This window comes from Emys orbicularis, chromosome 11, assembly GCF_028017835.1.
Source record: "Emys orbicularis isolate rEmyOrb1 chromosome 11, rEmyOrb1.hap1, whole genome shotgun sequence".
Classification (NCBI taxonomy): domain Eukaryota; kingdom Metazoa; phylum Chordata; order Testudines; family Emydidae; genus Emys; species Emys orbicularis.
In genome coordinates this window covers 12,412,235-12,431,484 of record NC_088693.1, presented here as the reverse complement: position 1 = coordinate 12,431,484, position 19,250 = coordinate 12,412,235, and the positions used below count along the sequence as shown (strand labels likewise).

The window sequence follows — 19,250 nt, the reverse complement described above, 5'->3', positions numbered from 1 at the left end:
TCCATCTCTTTAACCAACATCCATGAGATATATTTTTACATCCTCTCTTTAATTAAAAATCTCAAATGGTGAAAAAATATCATGGAAAAGTGCTGAAGATTTTTCATAAATTCAACAGAAATTCAACAGTGGTATAACCTCAGGACTTTGTCCTTTTGCCTCTCATTAACAGACCCACCAAGCCCCACTGCAAATCAGTTCCACCCTGAGTTAACTAACAGCTACAGCTGTAATTTTATCATAGGAAATTTGGAGAGGAACCATGGTACCAATAATTCATACTAGTCACAATAGCAGTTACAAACATACCAGGAAGGGGCAGTAATTGAAAGTTAGAGGCCTAAGCTTATCATACCCTTAGTTTTTAGTCCAATATATGTATGAGATAGAGGAAAAAATACTATGAATATACAAACTCACAGTTGAAGGAGAGTCAATTAAAATGTTTATTAAGTAACAGATTCAGGCTAGTCTGTTGTCCCATTCAATGTAGCGAATGGTCAGCTTTGTTGTACAGTATTGAAAACGCTTCACCTGCACTGTTTCCATAACTAAAGGAAATACCAGAGGGCAGTAATAACCCAGCAAGTACCCCTTGGAGTGTTTTCATTTATTGTTTTCCGAAGTAATAGACTGGAGGACCAGTTAGAAGCAAGACTAACGTTGGGCAGTGATTTTTCGTTTCACAGTCTCAAATGCAAAGAAACAATGGTCACAATTAACGTCATTTAGCTTATACACGTTACTAAAAACTTAAGTCATTGGCAGATTTTACCTAAAGCAAAATATTCAATTGAGTTCAGAGTAGACGTCAACCTAACTAACGGGGAGAAACATCCTCCAAATTACTCCAGCTTCTTCTAGAATGCATTGGGTTAGTTTGTTCACTGGAATCCTGGGCTCAAATTAGTCTTGTGTATGAACAGCAAGTCTGCTTAAATAGCTCTCCCATGCTGCCTTCCTGTACATCTCTGCTTCCTCTAAACGATTTGATGCAGACAAGATGCCACGTCCCACAATAATGACATCTGAGCCTCTTTTGCTAATAACTTCCTGTGGACTTAAGTACTTCTGTCCAAGGTTATCACCTGAAACACAGAACACATCCGCTACATCATTTTTCTGATTTGTAATAAGTAACGCCATCTCCTAGAAGTTCTAAAACAGACGTTAGGATTCAAGAGGAGCCACACACTTGAGTACTTAACACCTCAGACGTGACATATTTTATATGAGATTGCTTTGAATGCCCAGTTAAATATCATTTGCACTGAATTCAATATCCAGGGTCTCATTTTTCATTCTCTACTACATGGAGTAGTTAGCCAAAAAGTCCCTGGCAGGATTACTGGGATTTAGTGTTTGCGTATGATTTGATTGCTGCTTAACAAAATAGTCACATAACTAAACGGAATTTTCTGCATTCAAATGAAGATATGTGATTTTGCTTTGGATTACATGAAGCAGCTACTGATAAAAGGAAAGCATCCTAATGAAACAGTTTTGGGAAATGCATTACTTACTCAACGTTTAATTTATTTAAAATTTAAAACATAAGACTTCTGATTCTTTTGTATTCAATTCTATTAAATAAAAATGTTAATATGTGATGGTTAGGATTTTACATTGTTTGCATTTACTTATGTTTTTTGACTGTGTTCACTTACACATTTGAATGTGCAGTCTAACGAGAGCACATTTAACAAGTCTTTCACGTACGCAGGAGCTGCGCACTCCATTGCACGCAAAACCTGAGGTAGCAAGAAGCCTAGCAAAAAGGCTGCCTAGCCTACTGTTCTCCTTCCGGAAGTTTCCAGAGATCTTCAGGAGAAAGTATTGAGGATTGAGGGCTGTTGTTTCTAGGCACATACGGTCTCATACTTGGATCCAAGCATCCACACCTATTGGATAAGATGCATTGCACATGCACAATACTATTTTCATGGGATATCAACCAGTTTTCCCCCCTTCAAAATAGTTATATTAGAGACAGCTGCAAAAAAATTACACTGTAAACATTCTATTATTTAAAAGTCACTTCTGAAATGACCGTGAGAAATTTCATTGCAAATTCTACCTCCCCAGGAGTGTTTTTACCTCCAGCTTGCATCTGGACCCCCGGAGTCAAGTGAAGAAATTCTGGTTTGTTACTAACTCTGGAACCAGAAATGAATCCAAAAACAAAATCTGAGTTTTCTTCAGCCATTTGTACCTAAATATAACAAAAACCAAAGAACAAAGTTACAAATTCCCATGCTTAAAACTAAACCTGACCAATGAGTTGTCTCAAGCCCTACCACCTGCATGCTTCATGTTTTGTCTGACAGTGTAAGACGCCAGAGAGAAATCAGCTTTTTGCAGTGTTTCACTCCATGTCCTAGCTTCACTACTTAAGAAATAATCACACAGCATGCAGAATTGACAGCTCCTTATTAGAACCTACATGTAACTAGAAGCTGTGTAACAGAAGACTGGACATTAGACTGGGAATGTAGAACAAAAGCTAACAGGATGTGATTGCTAAGGAAAGTAGTAACGTGGTCACCATGATAGTTCAAAACAAGTCAGTAACAGACTGGTGATACCACGTTGAAGCTGTGAGCAACCTCTTAAGATCTGAAAGTCTACAAGTTTATTGTCTTTAAGGCACTGCAGAGAAATCTGGTAACTAGTAGTTGTACTTGAAAAGCTGTTTGTAAATGCAGGCTGTGATGTTATGACGTGCACACAACCAATCTCCATTGCCAGAGCAATCTGCAAGTCTTTCAAGCAAAACAGAAATTCCTACTTACTGCAGATTTTGTGTAGTCACCAGTGGCAAGTGACCCTTGAGAACTCATCTCAGCAATCAAAAGACAGCCTCGCTGTGAAGGAAGCCCTACTTCTTTCAGCCCTTTCACAACTCCAGAGCCTGGGACCACATGGGCATTAACTATATCTGCCCAGGAAGCTATTTTGAATACACCACCTGAGAAGAAAGAAACAGAGAGCCACATATTTTTAGTTAAGTACCACTATGAATTTCTCCTCAAGCATGAAATGTGTTTTAACGAAGACAGAGCACAATAAGCAATGCACATTTTTAAGACATTTTAACTACTGCAGTTTCTGGCAGCTGCATGTACAATCTGATTGAACAACCTGTAAGCAGCCTAAACACAACCGGCCACTGTCTCTAAATCATATTTTTCACAAATACCTGTAAGGTTTCATCTTCGTTGTCTGGAGAGGCGTTTATCAAGACCTAGAGCCTACTGTCACTAGTATTACCTTTCAGGGCAACATGGAACAAAATGATGAGAAAGAAAAAAAAACAAAACAGGTTCAGGTGATGAAGGCTCTACAGAGATATTGTTATAGCTTAAATGAAGAGCTTCAGACAAGAAAAATCAAACACAGTAAATGGTGTTTTAAAAATCAATATAGGTATCATCATCATCATATCTTTGCACTAAAGGGAATCACATTATATTCAGCAGGCAAAGATATTGGCAAAAAAGTCACAATAAACTAAGGTTGCAAATAATCACCCTCATACTGATGTTTCACAGTGTTTCCAATGTCTGCAAACTTGCGGTCTTCGAATATCAGGTACTCATGTTGGTCTGCAAGTGCTCGCAACTCCTTTATTACCTCTTGGGTGAAATCATTCAGGATATCTATATGAGTTTTTAAGATACAAATGCTGGGGCCTAGAGTGGCAGCCAGCTGTAGAAGTTCTTTGGAGTCTGTGACATCAGCAGAGAGGCACAGGTTAGTTTGTTTCTTCTCCATGAGCTTGAGAAGTCGTGCTGCAACAGGATGGATTCCAGGTAGCTGAGCACGAGCGCTAAAGCTCATTTCTTTGCACATTTGTTTGATGGGAGCAGCACCATTTTGCTCTGCTGGTTTGAAGACATTCTCCAGAATGAATTTCTTCACCTTTTCAACCATCTCAGAGTCAACTTTTTGCTGCTGCTGGAGAATCTCTAGCATCGTGGACAAGGTGCACACAGAATGTAGGCGAATCCCTCGTTCTTCTAACCTGTGTTTTCCTCCCTGCTCTCTATCCAGGAGCACTATTGCATCTGTGATTTTTAATCCTTCTTTCTGAAGAACCTCTACAGTTTCCAAGATACTAGATCCACTTGTGACCACATCCTCAATGATTAAACAGGTTTCTCCTGGATTAATGATGCCTTCCACCAGACGCTTGGTACCTTTAAATCAATAGACACACAATCCATTGAATCACCAATTTAAAAAAATTAACATAAAATTGTTACCCTAAGACTTACTATTGTTAAAGCTAAATGTACTATGTGTATCGGGGAAGCCATCACTATTAAGTAACTGAATTAGTCTTGAAGACAGTAAGGTGCTTTGCTTTCATTGGCATTCTAGGAAGGTAATGCGTATAGTGATTACAACTGAAATTAGGCATCAAAATTCTGTTCACAGCTCTGTTACTGACTTGTTTTGTAACTTCATGCAAGTGACTTGACCTTCCTGAGTAGATAAAATACTCCTTTATACCCCAGGAAGTTGTGAGGTTTATTCATATTTGCAAAACAACTTGAGATCTTTATGATTTATTTGCTCTTACAGGCACCAACACACACATTCTACTAATCCTTGGGTGAAAGGCACTATAGAAGAGCAAATTATTGTTAGTGAAACCAGAACTAAACCCATAAAATTAATCTCTTCTGTAGCTATTTGCCATGGCATGAAAATTATCTGCACCACTGAGATAATATATTTTAATATATTTACCAATATCCTAGTTCTACACCCAACAAGAAGCAGTTTAACACCCTGAGATTGCAGAGATTATGGAGGCTACGTCTATACTTACCTCCGGGTCCGGCGGTAAGCAATCGATCTTCTGGGATCGATTTATCGCGTCTTGTCTAGACGCGATAAATCGATCCCGGATTGATCCTGGAAGTGCTCGCCGTCGACGCCGGTACTCTTGCTCCGCGAGAGGAGTACGCGGAGTCGACAGGGGAGCCTGCCTGCCGCGTCTGGACCCGCGGTAAGTTCGAACTAAGGTACTTCGACTTCAGCTACGTTATTAACGTAGCTGAAGTTGCGTATCTTAGTTCGAAGTGGGGGGTTAGTGTGGACCAGGCCTGAGTCCCTGGCACCTTTCCTCATAACCAGTATATGGGCACAAGCTCATGCAGCACCTGTTAGGGAGATGCAACAAAAGGCACTTGTTCTAGGAGAACAGCCAGCAATGAGTGTAGTGATTAGACAGTGTTATACATTTTGGGGGGCAGGTGAGTGGGAATTCTTTTCCCTTCAACTGGAGAGATGGTCTTCCATTGGAACACAAAGAACGCAAGTCATAAAAACTATTTAAAGTACTTTCACAAGCAAATCTTTCAACCAGAAAAGACAATTTAATCTTAATTAACTTGAATCATTTTACCATATTGTTTTGCTTCCTTCCTCCGTATAAGCATTGGGATCTGGTTGGACGAGCAGATAATTGTAGCCAAAGGCAACGCTGTATATGGAACACCACACACTGAGTCATACTTGATCCTTGCATTTTTTGCCGTTTGAAACAGGAGATCTGCAATCTAAAGATACATCATATTTTTAAGCAATACTAAATTAAACTACAAGCATATATTACCCATGGAATCAATTTCAGATATTCCTGACTGATTGGTGTCTGAGCAGAAGCTACTTCCTCAGAAGTTTGTAAGCAATATTCTGCCAGTACTATTTGTACCCTGATAGTTGCTAACACATTTTGGGTACTATCAAAATAGATTAAGACTAAACTCTTTGGGGCAAGGATTAGCTAAGAAAAATGTCTGGTAACTTCATTCATGGAATTAGTGGTCAGAGACCAGTTATTCAAGGAGTCACACAAAACATGCTCTCCACTGGATTACTAATTATTAATTATTATTATTATTTTGCATTGGCACCATTCCTTTAGCCAACAAGTCATCTCCTCTTTTAAATTTACTCTCACCTTTTTCTCACTGTGAACTACTGACAGAGCTAGCACAGTGGCCAAAAAAGAAAAAAAAGTGAAAGATAGTGTTTATCCTATATTACAGATCCATGCTTGTAGTACTATTTTTTTATATATACACAAAGAGAAAGAAAATCAGCATGTTTTCCAGTCTTGCCACAATGAGTACAACATATTTTTTTTAATAAAGGAAAGCCTCAGTTGTTCAAATCAGACAACTAACTTAAATTCCTAGTTAGCTGAAGGTCAGATATTCCTCAATATTTACTGCACTCCAGCCAGAGGATGAAAGGAGGATTATAAACTAACTGAGCCACAGGCTAGCCCAAGGTCAGGAGGCTGAAGAGGAGAGCTACAAGGTGTAATAAATACTTATGTACAGAAACCAGCAGGTCTTGTTCCGGCTTCATTTCAGGCTAAAGCTTTCTGCCCTCTGCAGTCTTCTGGATAAAAGATATTCGAGAGAGATTTTTCCATACCGCAATACTAGTAAATCTGCTTTGACTTTTGTCTGTGAAATGCCTCAGCAGCGCATGCTGGTGCCGAGTGCGCATCCGCGTCAGGTGAAGGAACGGTTTTAAATATTACCAAGCGGACAAACGTTACGGTGGGTGCAGAGCCCTGTCACGTACCGATCTGCGGAGAGCGATCGCCACGTACGCTCTGCACAGCCGCCCAAGGAGCTGGTACAGGGATTACGGGCTCGGCTCTTTCCCAGATATGCCCATACTGCAGGCTCCAGGCTGCTTTGCTCAAAAGTAGAGCAGGGCCCGCAGACCGGATCGGACCGGACTCCCCCTCCCCCGCAGCAGTAGAGCCCGAGGGCCGCCGCCCCTGCCTCCCCCCCAACCAGCAGCAGGCCCCACCGCACCATCCCCCGCGGCCACGTACCTGGTTCAGGAGCGGCGGATGGGAGACGATGATCCGGAGGTCGATGTAGATGGGGGAGGCGAGGCCGCTCTTGAGCACGAAGTCCCCGAAGCGCAGGACCTGGGCCCGGTGCAGCCCGGACACCAGCCGCTCCACGGAGCCCGTCTCCACCATGCTCCCTCAGGCAAAGCCGGCCCGCGCGCGCCGCGCCTCAGCCGCCTCTTCCTGCCGGCGCCCAATGATGACGTGACAGAGAGCGAGCCGCGGCGCTAGCAACGGGAAAAGAAGGGGCCTTGTTGCATTCCTTGGCTGGCGCCGCCGCTGTGTGCGCATGCGCTGTGTGAGCCGGCGGGCTGATTCCGGGCCGGACAGCCTGGGTTCCCGCCAGGGCCCACGGCGCTCTGTGGGAATGGAGCGTCTCGAAGGGCTCCGTCCCGGCCTCCGTAGCCAGCCCTTCGCATGGGCTGAGGGGTATCGGGGACTCTCCATCTAGCCCCCCCCGGGGACAGGGAGCCCATGGCTGTGTATGCGTGGATCCCCGGACCGCACGTGACTCATCGGGGCGGTGCTCGCTGTCACCCGCCCTCGCCTCCCTGGATCCTGCCTCCCGGCTCAAAAAATACCCGCGCTTGACTTAAAACGGGGGCGGCGAAGCGGAGGGCTTGGGGCTGCTCTGGCCGGGAGTTTGGGGCAGGGGTCACCTCCTCCAGCTTTTCTCTGCACCTAGAAGGGCCTCTTGTTTCTTTGAATGAAAGCAGAGGTCCCCCCACAATCACCTGACTCCAGGAGCTGGGGCTTTAAGAAACCGCTCAAATGTTGCGAGACTCATGATAAGATCTAATGCATTGACAACACAGTGGCTGACAGGAGCCTTTCTTCAGGCTGGCAAGGGGGCTAGCCTGTGGGTGGGATGGCCTCTCTCCGCCTTGGCAGAGATCCTCCTCTTCCTATCTGCAGGGAGAGCAATGGGACCTTTCCAAGTAGTGCTTAGTCTTTCGCTGGATGGGGAGAGCATGGTTGAAGAGCAGCGCAGCTTTGAACAGTCACGTCCACAGATCCGCTCCACCCTCTGGACTTTGAAGCGAATAAAGAAAAAGCAGTTCCATCCCATATTTTACATGCACGAGGCAAGAGCTGGGTGAAATTTTGAGACCAATAGTTTATTTGCTGAAAAATGCAGTTTTGGATTGAATGAAAGTATAGGGGTAGAATTTGGGGAATAGTTTCAGCTGAAAAAAAAGTCAAAACGTGTCATTTCAATATATTTGAAACAAAATGTTTTGATTTTTTAAATGTTTCCTTTATGAAATGACTAGATTTATTTTAAAAAGGTAAAATGCCCCCAACCCCCCAAAATTATTTTGCATCAAAACATGTTTGACCCAACCTGATTTTTGTTGTTTTTATTTTTTTCATTTCAGCAAGAACCACCTCCCCTAGTTTGATGTTGGGTTGGTCCAAAATGAACTTTTGGGGGGATTTTCCAATTTGACTACTGAACTACAAAAGCAATTGTTCGCTCAGCTCTATATAAGACCTAGCACATGCTGGGGTGATACCTTCAATGTTTGAGTTCCCTTTGGACATCCAGGCAGAACGGGTGTATTGAGTAAAGTAGCTGATGTGTTTTAGTGTTAAAGGCTCTACAGACTCCAGCGTTTGTGAAATAAAACTCACTCATTTTCTCTGAACAATTGTCTTTAATCAAAAAACCCAGAAACTGCATCTTTAATATACTGTATTTATAGGAACACAATGAAAGAAGATGTACATTTTGAAGCTTCTGTAGATAACATATTGTAGCATAGTAATATTAACATGTGACAGCAGCTAATCACTTTACAATGTTACACAAGTGATTGGACTTTCAAATAAAATATTTACAAACTTACCTTTACAAAACCACATTGTGTGTATACAAAATGAAATTTATAATAAAACAGAACATACACTTAAGGCAGACCAGCAGGACACTGAAATTAAGGCTGTGGAATTAGTTTGCACCTTGAAAATGCTGAGCTAGCAATCTTTTTTGCTCCTCTTTCAGTTGATTGTTGCAAAGATTGAAAAGCATCAGTATATTCTAACTCTTGCTGTGAAATTCCTTCTTTTAAAAAAAACAACAACAAAACAGTCTGTGCATTTGCCTTCCTTATGGTATCAGTGGAAGGCATATCTGGTTTTATTGACCTCACTGGCAGAGTAGTTTTGAACAGTTTGGTAGAAAGAGAAGTAAAAGCACCAGCATTGAAAGTTGGACATGGAGGTGAAATATGGCTTAAGTGACTAGAGAAGATGTTTGTTTTACTAGCTTCATATTAAAAGACCACAATTACAGCAAATATTCAGAATCCTGACATGGTAACATTCATCAATATACAGATTCCAGAATAGGAATTCATCACTTGATGGCAGTGTGCAATCAGCCTTGTAAAATAGGATTTTATTTTGTTCCCCTCAGAAAAGCCCCATCTTCTGATGGAACACAAAAGAATGAACTGGATGATAAATCAGTCCTGTGTGAGAGAAGAATCTGCCTCTATAGGGAATGGACTGGAAACAGAACCAACTCTGTGATTGTCAGTCAGACCTCTGTGTATGCACTAGTCACTAAACTGGTCTCTGAAGATTGTATTATATCTTAGATAATTTGCTTTTTATCTGCTAATTTAAAAGGCATTAAAGTACAGTTATAGTCCCAAAGCATCCATACAAATAGCATTCTGGGGTTCCATATTTAGCCTCTTTTGATGGTTTGCATATGAAAGGCCAAATTATGCCCTCAATTACACCTGTGAAACCCTCTGACGCCACAGGAAACTAAGGGAAAAATTTGGCCCCAAATTTACTTACTTGAAAAATGAAGCTTGTTTCAACTGCCAGCACTTCAAAATAGACCTTTCCTAGACCTAAAGAAGAGCTCCGCATAAGCTTAACTCTTTCACCAACAGAGGTTGGTCCAATAAAAGATCTCTCACCCACCTTGTCTCTTAGCACTTCAAAATAGCATTCCTGCCAAAAGGATCCGTTATTAGAGAAAAAGAAAAGAGAAGGAACAAGACATGGAGGTGACAGAGTGTGGGGGTGGGATGTGGACAGCTTTGATTATTTTACATAAGAATGGCCATACTGGATCAGACCAATTGCCTATCTAGCCCAGTATCCTGTCTTCCGGACAGTGGCCAGTGTTGGATGTTTCAGCAGCAGTGAAAATAACAGGGCAATTTATCAAGTGATCCATCCCCTGTCATCCACTCCCAGCTTCTAACAGTCAAGAGGTTTAGGGACACCCAGAGCAAATAGCCATTGATGGACCTAACCTCTATGAATTTATCTAATTCTTTTTTGAACCTAGTTATACTTTTGGCCTTCACAACCAGTTCCACATGTTGGCCGCATTGTGTGAAGAAATTCTTCCTTTTGTTCATTTTAAACCTGCTGCCTATTAATTTCATTGGATGACCCCTGGTTCATGTGTTATGTAAAGGGATAAATAACACTTCCTTATTTACTTTCTCCACACCATTCATGATTTTATAGACCTCTATCATATACCCCCTTAGTCCTCTCTTTTCCAAGTTGAACAGTCTTTTTAATCTCTCCTCAGATAGAAGCTGTTCCATATCCCTAATCATTTTTGTTGCCCTTCTCTGTACTTTTTCCAATTCTAATATATCTTTTTTGAGATGGGGCAGCCAGAACTGTACACAGTATTCAAGGTGTGGGTGTACCATGGATTTATATAGAGGCAACATGATATTTTCTGTCTTATTGTCTATCCCTTTCCTAATGGTTCCTAACATTGTTAGCTTTTTTTGACTGCTTCTGCACATTGACCAGATGTTTTTGGAGAACTATCTAGCATGATTCCAAGATCTTTTTCTTGAGAGGTAACAGCTAACTTAGATACCATCATTTTGTACATATAGTTGGGATTATGTTTTCCAATAAGCTTTACTTTTCATTTAGCAATATTGAATTTCATCTGCCATTTTGTTGCCCAGTCACCCACTTTTGTGAGATCCCTTTGTCACTCTTCATAGTCTGCTTTGGACTTAACTATTTTGAGTAATTTTGTATCGTCTACAAACTTTGCCACCTCACTGTTTACCCCATTTCCAGATCATTTATGAATATGTTGAACAGCACTGGTCCTAGTACAGATCCTTGGGTGAACCAGAAACGTACCTCTCTCCACTGTGAAAACTGACCATTTTTCCAACCCTTTGTTTCCTATCTTTTAACTAGTTACTGATCCATGAGAGGACTTTCCCTCTTATCCCATGACTGCTTACTTAGCATAAGAGCCTTTGGTGAGGAACCATGAGAAAGGCTTTCTGAAAGTCCAAGTACACTATATCCATTGGATCACCCCCGTCCACATGTTGGTCGAGCCATCGAATTCTAATAGATTGGTGAGGTATGATTTCCCTTTACAAAAGCAGTGTTGACACTTCCCCAACATATTGTATTCATCTATGTGTCTGTTACAGTACCTGGTACTGAAGTTAGGCTTACTGGCCTATAATTGCCAGGATCACCTGTGGATCCTTTTTTAGAAATTGGCATCATATTAGCTATCCACCAGGCATCTGGTACAGAGGTTGATTTAAGTGATAAGTTACATACCAAAGTTAATATTCTGCACTTTCATATTTGAGTTCCTTCAGAATTCTTGGGTGAATACTATCTGGTCCTTCTGACTTATTACTGTTTAATTCATCAATTTGCTCTAAAACCTCCTCTACTGACACCTCAATCTGGTACAGTTCAACAGATTTGCCACCTAAAATAACGTCTCAGATGTGGGAATCTCCCTCACATCCTCTGCAGTGAAGACCAATTTAAAGAATTCATTTAGCTTCTCCACAATGACCAGGGCCGGCTCCAGCGTTTTTGCTGCCCCAAGCAGAAAAAACAACAACAAAAAGCCACGATCGGCGGCACTTCGGCGCCGCCGCTTCATTCTTCAGCAGCAATTCGGTGGCAGGTCCTTCCCTTGGAGGGGGACTGAGGGAACCTGCCGCCGAAGAGCCGAATATGTTGCCCCTTTCCGTTGGCCGCCCCAAGCAGCTGCTTGCTGCGCTGGTGCCTGGAGCCGGCCCTGACAATGACCTTGTCTTTCCTAAGTGCTCCTTTGGCACCTCGATTGTTCAGAGGCCCACTGTGTGTTTGGCAAGTTCCTGCTTCTGGTGTATTTAAAAACAATTTTGCAATTAATTTTTGTGTCTTTTGTTATTACAGTTTTACACTTGACTTGCCAGAGTGTATGCTCCTCTCTGTTTTCCTCAGGTTTTGACTTCCAATTCTTAAAGAATGTGTTTTTCTCTAACTGCCTCTCTAACTCTGTTTAGCCATGGTGACTTGCCTTTTTTTGTTGTTTTTTTGGTCCTCTGTTTTTTATATTTGGGATATACATATAGTTGTGCCTCTATTATGGTGTTTTTAAAAGTTTCCATGCAACTTGCAGGCATTTCACTCTTGTGACTGTTCCTTTTAATTTTCATTTAATTAGCCTCCTCATTTTTGTGTAGATCCCCTTTATGAAGTTAGATGCTACTGTGGTGGGTTTCTTCAGTTCCCCGCCCCCCCCCCCCCCGGATGTTAAATTTAATTAGATTATGGTTGCTATTACCAAGCCATCCAGCTCTATTCACCTCTTTGCCCAGATCCTGTACACCACCTAGGACTAAATCAAGAATTCCCTCTTCCTTGTGGGTTCTAGGACTAGCTACTCTAAGAAGCAGTGATTAATGGCATATAGAAATGTTATCTCTGCATTCCATCCTGAGGTGACATGTTCCCAGTCAATACGGGGATAGCTGAAATCCCCCATTATTATTCAGTTTGCGGTTTTTGTAGCGCTTGTAGAGTGCCTGCATCACCTGGCAGTGGAGAGAATTCCTCTCTGCCCACCAACCAACTCCTGTGGATATTCCCAGGACACAGCCCCATCACTAGGACTGTGTGCTGGATTTTGCTACTGCCCCTAAGTGATTTCTCAAGATAGACTAGATAGCACAGGTTATTGAATCAAGCCCTTTGCCTCAAGAAACCCCAACACCATGAATGAAGGGTTTACTATTACCTGGCTTGGTAACATCAGTGGTATTACCTACTCCAGGCACCCAGAGAGCTCTCAGTACTGACAGAACTTAATCAGCAATGGAGTATATTCTTTCCAGGTGCGTGGATATCAGATCCACCCCACACAGGGCTGGCCTTACAATTTGTAGGGTCCCCGAGCTATTGGAGCAGGAGGGGAGAAAACACTAGGCGGTGAGTTGCCTCTTCTGGTCCTGCGGATAAAAAGGGGAAGATTTGGCCAGCCAATGAATTGCCTAGGACATAAAAATAGCCTCATGGATGCTTTGGTGATGGAGGCCTTAAAGTGCCTGGAGAGAGATTTATGAATCTGGAAGGGTAATAAGCAATCAATTTTAAACACTGAAAACCATTTTGAAGCTGTAAGCACAAAGATGAACCCATTACTCTTACTGCACTTTGACCGGCTTTGGATGGACTTTGGGCTGAGCAATTTCAGAGCTAGAAATGGAACAGGATCCTTTTTATATATACACAACATATGTAAATTGAACAACCTGATAGAAAAAAAATCATCATCATCTAATTACAGATACTGCAAAAATCCGACATAGCCTTTTCTCAGTGCACAGGTTTTGGAAAAGATTTCTGTACAATGTTTATAAAGTGTTTTAAAAAACCATCAGCGTCTCATTGTGCTTAGTCAAAACAGCTTTCTGCCACAGTGAATTCACTGCCTTAACCATAGCTCTAAAAGTTACTGCATGTTGGTTTGATGTAGCAGAAAGCTCTGGAATCCCACTGGTATTCTGAACTGAAGAGGTATGCGTGAGCAATACCATGTAACGAGAGAGTGTCTGAAATCACATTGTATTTAAATCAGTTAACCACAAAAGCTGATATTACAATGAATAGGGCCTGATCCTGCATGCCCTCTGCAGGCTGAGTCCCCATTGATGTCAATGGGAGTCGTGTATTAAGGGCTTGCAAAGTCCTGCCTGTAACTGGCACTTGGCTAGCAATGATTTCAGCAAAATCTGAATCCAACACAGTTTTGCAGTAAATGACGACTGCCTAGGGTCAACCTAGTTTTACTCCACCAATCACTACTCTCTTCCAAATCAGTCTGCCAAGACCGTGAGGCTGTCTTATAAGGCTGCCTTTCAAAAAACTAAGGCAACAGTATTTTGGTTCCCATTTTAAACACCCTCTTTATAATATGGACATCACTATAACCAGAAGATTGCTTGCTTTCCAAGAACAGCCTTGTCAAGAGGGTGTGCACGCCCACTTAACAGCACCTACATTAACTTTGGTTCTGAGTAACTGGACCGATACTGCAACCACTAGCATGAGTTACATCCCTCAGTTTGGGAAACCACATGAAATGTATGTAATACTCAATACAGAATTATATACAGACAGATTCCACTGTGTGTCTGTTCATACTGTATGCCTTGCCTCAGGCCCAGCTGTCTATATCACAGGACTACATTGCATCACGTTCCCGGGTTCATCCTGCTCATTATGAAGCTCTTGACGTTGGGAACTGGATGCACATCATACTGGTGTCTGCGGCGCTCAATGAAGCAAGCCAGACGGGAGGTATCCAGTGGGATTTTGGAATAGCTGCCATTGTGAGGCTGCAGCCAAGGATGCTGTAAACAAGTGGCTGCTGTTGGCCTCCTCCTGAAGTCTTCCTGGAGGATAACGTTGATGAAGTCTCTGGCTGCATGACTCACATCACAGAAATACTCATGAGGGAAGCTGAAATCCACTCTGCACACGTTTATACAGGTCTCCTCTTTGCTTTCATCCAGGAATGGAGAGACGCCACTTAACATGACATAGGTGAGGACCCCAATACTCCAGATGTCTGTGCCCAGTGAGACAGGGGCACCTTGGATAACTTCAGGAGCTGCAAACTCAGGGTTTCCAAGCAGCTGATGAACATGGTAATGACCCGTGATCTGAACTGCATCTTCCAAGTCTATAAGCTTGACACGAGGCACTGGGATCCTTAAGTCAATGAGCAGATTTTCTGGCTGTTGAAATTTTAAAACAGACTAAATTGTGGGATTGTTTTGTAAATGAAATGTGTCGCTTTCATTTTAAGAGAAATTGACACCAGTGGTTCTCAACCAGGGGTCCAGGGATCCCCCTGGTCCGTGAGCAGGTTTCACGGGGTCCACCAAGCAGGGCCAGTGTTAGATTTGCTGGGGCCCAGGGCAGAAAGCCAGAGTTCCACTGCATGGGGCTGAAGCCTGGGGCCCTGAGCCCCACCACCTAGGGCTGAAGCAGAAGCCTGAGCAACTTAGCTTCATGGTGCCCACTGTGGTGTGGGGCCCTGGGCAATTGCCCTGCTTGCTACCCCTTAATGCCAGCCCTGGCTTTTATATGCAGAAAACCAGTTATTGTGGCACAGGGGGGCTGTGGAGTTTTTATAGCATGTCTGGGGGGGGGGAGGGTTCAGAAAGAAAAAGGTTGAGCACCCCTGTGTACTAGCTCATCAAAACTTATACTGAATCAGAGATGCGAAATACCAATCAGGACACTGAATGCCTGGGAACAAATTCAGCTCCCGTTTACACAGCCTTTAGCGTCAACGGAGTTATTCTGGTTTTACACCAGTGTAATGGAGCAGGACTTGACTCTTGGTTTCTATGAGACGAGATAAGTTTATTTTTCCCAAATTAATCTTCCTAGAGCAATTATATATGGATATAATTATTTGTCTTCCAAACTAGAGTGCAGGTATTTTTGGTCCTAACCTCTGCTGGTTTCCTCCTGCTCGTAGCTATTTCAGCATTTCTTATGGCTCTCTCCCTATACTTGTTGCAGATCTGCAGGGCTCTGGGCTGTGTCCTTCCTTTTGCATGGTGTCAAGAATCAGAGGGGTAGCCGTGTTAGTCTTGATCTGTAAAAAGCAACTAAGAGTCCTGTGGCACCTTTAAGACTAACAGATGTATTGGAGCATAAGCTTTCATGGGTGAATACCCACTTCGTCAGACGCATTCACACACGAAAGCTTATGCTCCAATACATCTGCTAGTCTTAAAGGTGCCACAGGACTCTCTGTTGCTTCCTTTTGCACTTTCCCCAGGAGTTCTCATTTGAACCATGGATTCAGCTCTCATCTAGCTTGTGATAACTTTCAAATTTATTTCTTCATCATCATCTACTCATATCTCTCTGCTGATCTGTCCTTTATCTCCTCATCCTCATGCAGTTCTTACTGCTACCTCAAGCTCAACGTGTCTAAAATTAAATTAATCACAGAGCTTTCCAAACTCTCTCTCTCCGTTCTCAAATCATTGTTGACAATACCAGCATCCCTTCCCTCACCCAGTTTTATAAGTGCATGACTTAGCCTACTGTGACTTCTGCCTCTCTTGCTTTTCACTTACCAGCACAATTTTGTTCCCTTCAGTGCATCTCTGAATGACTCAAGTGATGGGGACTTCCACCAGTTGCTTTGGGAAACTATCCCATGGTCTAATAGAGTTGCTAATTTAGGATTCAGTGTAATTTAAGTAATTTTCAGGAACACCTATATACTTCCTGAAAGCTGCTGTAGGTCCAGCAAAGAATATACAAATACATATTGAAAAGCATTTTCGGTAGCTTAGCCAATTGGGACTTAACCTTTTTATATGTTATTTTGGAAAAAAGATTTGGTCATGGGCAATGGAAGAACCAAAGTACCACCTGAAATAACATTTCTGGGGGTGAAGATTCCAGGAGACTCCTCCACAGAGCTGAGTCTACTAGTAGGGATTAAGTCACTAAGTGGAAAGGGAATTCATATAAAAGGGTGGGTTGGTGCCTCAGTGTCTATTTTTGATTGCCATTTAAGTCTGCACATGCACTTTATATAAAAAAATAATAATCCCCAAACAACCAATACCACCTTAACTTCTACCCAGGGCCGCTTGAGCCCAGGTTGGTGTCAATCCCCAATGAAATTCTAGTCACTGTATTGTATGCTAGTTATAATCAATCAGTCAAAAGAATTGGAATGCCAATAAGTAAAACATTACAATAATGAATTCAGGACATTATCTGTCAGACTCTGACAGCATAGCTGCCTCCTGCCATGTGTGTTAACAAAACAAGGTTTGATTCATGTTAATGACATTATAGACTTTTGAGCCTCTCTAATTCTCCAAAATGCAGTTGGGAAAATCCTTCTTCCCTCTGACCAAGTCACTCCCCTCCTTGAATCTCTCCACTGGGCTCCTCTCCCATCCCATTGAAGTTTAAGCTCCTTGCCCTGACCTTCAAGGCTTTGCACTGCTATGCTCTTGCCTGCCCCCTGCTCTTTTCTTTTCGTAGTCCCTACTTTGCTCCTCGCGCCCAACTTCTCCTTTTGCAGCCTTCTCCTACTTTTGTCTTCTTTGCAAGAACAACTTTTCTCATGTGCCAGGCATCCACGCTCCTAATTAAATCCCGCCTTAAAACATGGCTCTTCCACAAAGCCCAGCAGTATAAACCCATCAAACAGGGAAGGGATGTCTTACGTATTAAAAGGAAGAAAGAAATCCCGCACCACAGTGTGATCAGCATTTCTGCTGGCCACCTGGTGCTTTATAGATCTGAACTGTAGTGCTTGTCTATTTCGATTGTAAACTCATTAGGGCACAGACTGTGTCTAAGCGTTCTGGGGTTGGTGCTTGACCAAGGAATAGCTTCATCCTCTTTTCTTCCTACCTTTATATCTAAATGAGCCACTCTGCAATTGTGAAGATATTGTAAGGCTTCCATTGTGTCTCTTATGTAGAAAGCTACTTTTTCCTCCATCAGTTCATCATGATTCATAAGATAATCCAAGAGACGGCCGTCATCCATACTAAAAACAAATCAAAAACCCAGCTTGAAAAAAAAATTCATCACACGAAACCTCCAGGAATGGCTAATATTTGAAAATATAACTGCAATGACTAAAAATGGAGGAAGTTCAAATGTAAGGCTCAGCATGTAGCTAATGATATCTAAAGACACTGGCAGGCCATGAAAGCGGTAGCATGATTATTCCTCAACCATTAACTTATCAACAGTCTTTGAAAATCTAAAGCAGCCTCAAGATACCATCATTTGCTCAAGGACGAATTCAACATATGGTGGCAATTTCTCTGAAAACAAATACATTTATTTACTGGGATTGGTCTATTTATCTGTAGAGCTGATGGATAAAGGTGTAAAAAAAAAAGAAAAAAAAGACTGAAATTTTCAAATGAAAATATTTTCCTTTTGAAAATGTACACTCTGAAAAATGTCCACCCAGGCCTATTTATCTCTGTGTGTGTGTGTGTGTGTGTGTGTGTGTGTGTGTGTGTGTGTATATATATATACACACACACACACACACACACACACACACACACACACACACACACACACAGAGATAAATAGGCCTGGATGGACATTTTTCAGAGTATATATATATATACACACACACACACACACACACACACACACACACACACAGAGATAAATAGGCCTGGGTGGACATTTTTCAGAGTGTACATTTTCAAAAGGAAAATATTTTCATTTGAAAATTTCAGTCTTTTTTTTCTTTTTTTTACACCTTTATCCATCAGCTCTACAGATAAATAGACCAATCCCAGTAAATAAATGTATTTGTTTTCAGAGAAATTGCCACCATATGTTGAATTCGTCCTTGAGCAAATGATGGTATCTTGAGGCTGCTTTAGATTTTCAAAGACTGTTGATAAGTTAATATATATATATATATATATATATATATATATATATATATATATATATATATATATATATATATATATATATATATATATATATATATATATATATATATATATATATATATAAAAATAATACACACACACACACACACACACACACACACACACACACACACACACACACAAATAAATAGCCCACCTGTACTTCATGGGACATTCTCTACCTAGGTAGCATTTTGCATTAATAATAATATCAAACTTTTTTAATAATTAGATTTCAAAGTAGGCCAATATCATTATCCCCATTTGACAGCTGGGGAAACTGAGGCACGGGGCGGCCAGTGACTTGCCTCAGGTCACCCAGCAGGTTAGTGACAGAGCCAGGACTAGAACTCAGGTCTCTGGAGTCTTAAACCAGTGCTCTGTCCACTAAGACATCTTGTCTCCAAAAGCCACCATTTCTTTACAGAGCAATAGTGCTTGCTGCACTGCATTTGTCACTAAAAAAAAAAAAAAAAAAAAATAGGCATTTGGGTGAGATTTGACTGATATATATTTGAACACAATTATCAAAAATGGACAGTGGGGGCCAAATTAATCTCTGATGTAATCCCACTGACTTCAGCGGAGTA

General features: G+C 41.8%; 2 protein-coding genes across 2 annotated transcripts in view; both read right to left on the bottom strand.

Moving 5' to 3' along the window:
- Positions 1 to 436: 436 nt before the first annotated feature.
- UMPS (uridine monophosphate synthetase) lies at positions 437 to 7,021 on the bottom strand. The gene is made up of 6 exons (XM_065413498.1): positions 6,869 to 7,021; positions 5,417 to 5,570; positions 3,531 to 4,199; positions 2,793 to 2,968; positions 2,098 to 2,212; positions 437 to 1,088 (listed from the first exon to the last, which is right to left on the bottom strand). The coding sequence occupies exons 1-6, from the start codon at positions 7,019 to 7,021 to the stop codon at positions 907 to 909; spliced, it is 1,449 nt and encodes a 482-aa protein (XP_065269570.1). The 3' UTR covers positions 437 to 906.
- Positions 7,022 to 14,391: 7,370 nt separating this feature from the next.
- The window catches only part of KALRN (kalirin RhoGEF kinase), a 730,922-nt gene continuing 726,063 nt past the window's right edge, over positions 14,392 to 19,250 (bottom strand). Inside the window, exons 26-27 of the mRNA XM_065413426.1 lie at positions 17,603 to 17,741; positions 14,392 to 14,937 (exon numbers count right to left, since the gene is read on the bottom strand). Coding sequence (XP_065269498.1) covers positions 14,392 to 14,937; positions 17,603 to 17,741 — 685 coding nt within the window. The remainder of the gene's footprint in view (positions 14,938 to 17,602; positions 17,742 to 19,250) is intronic.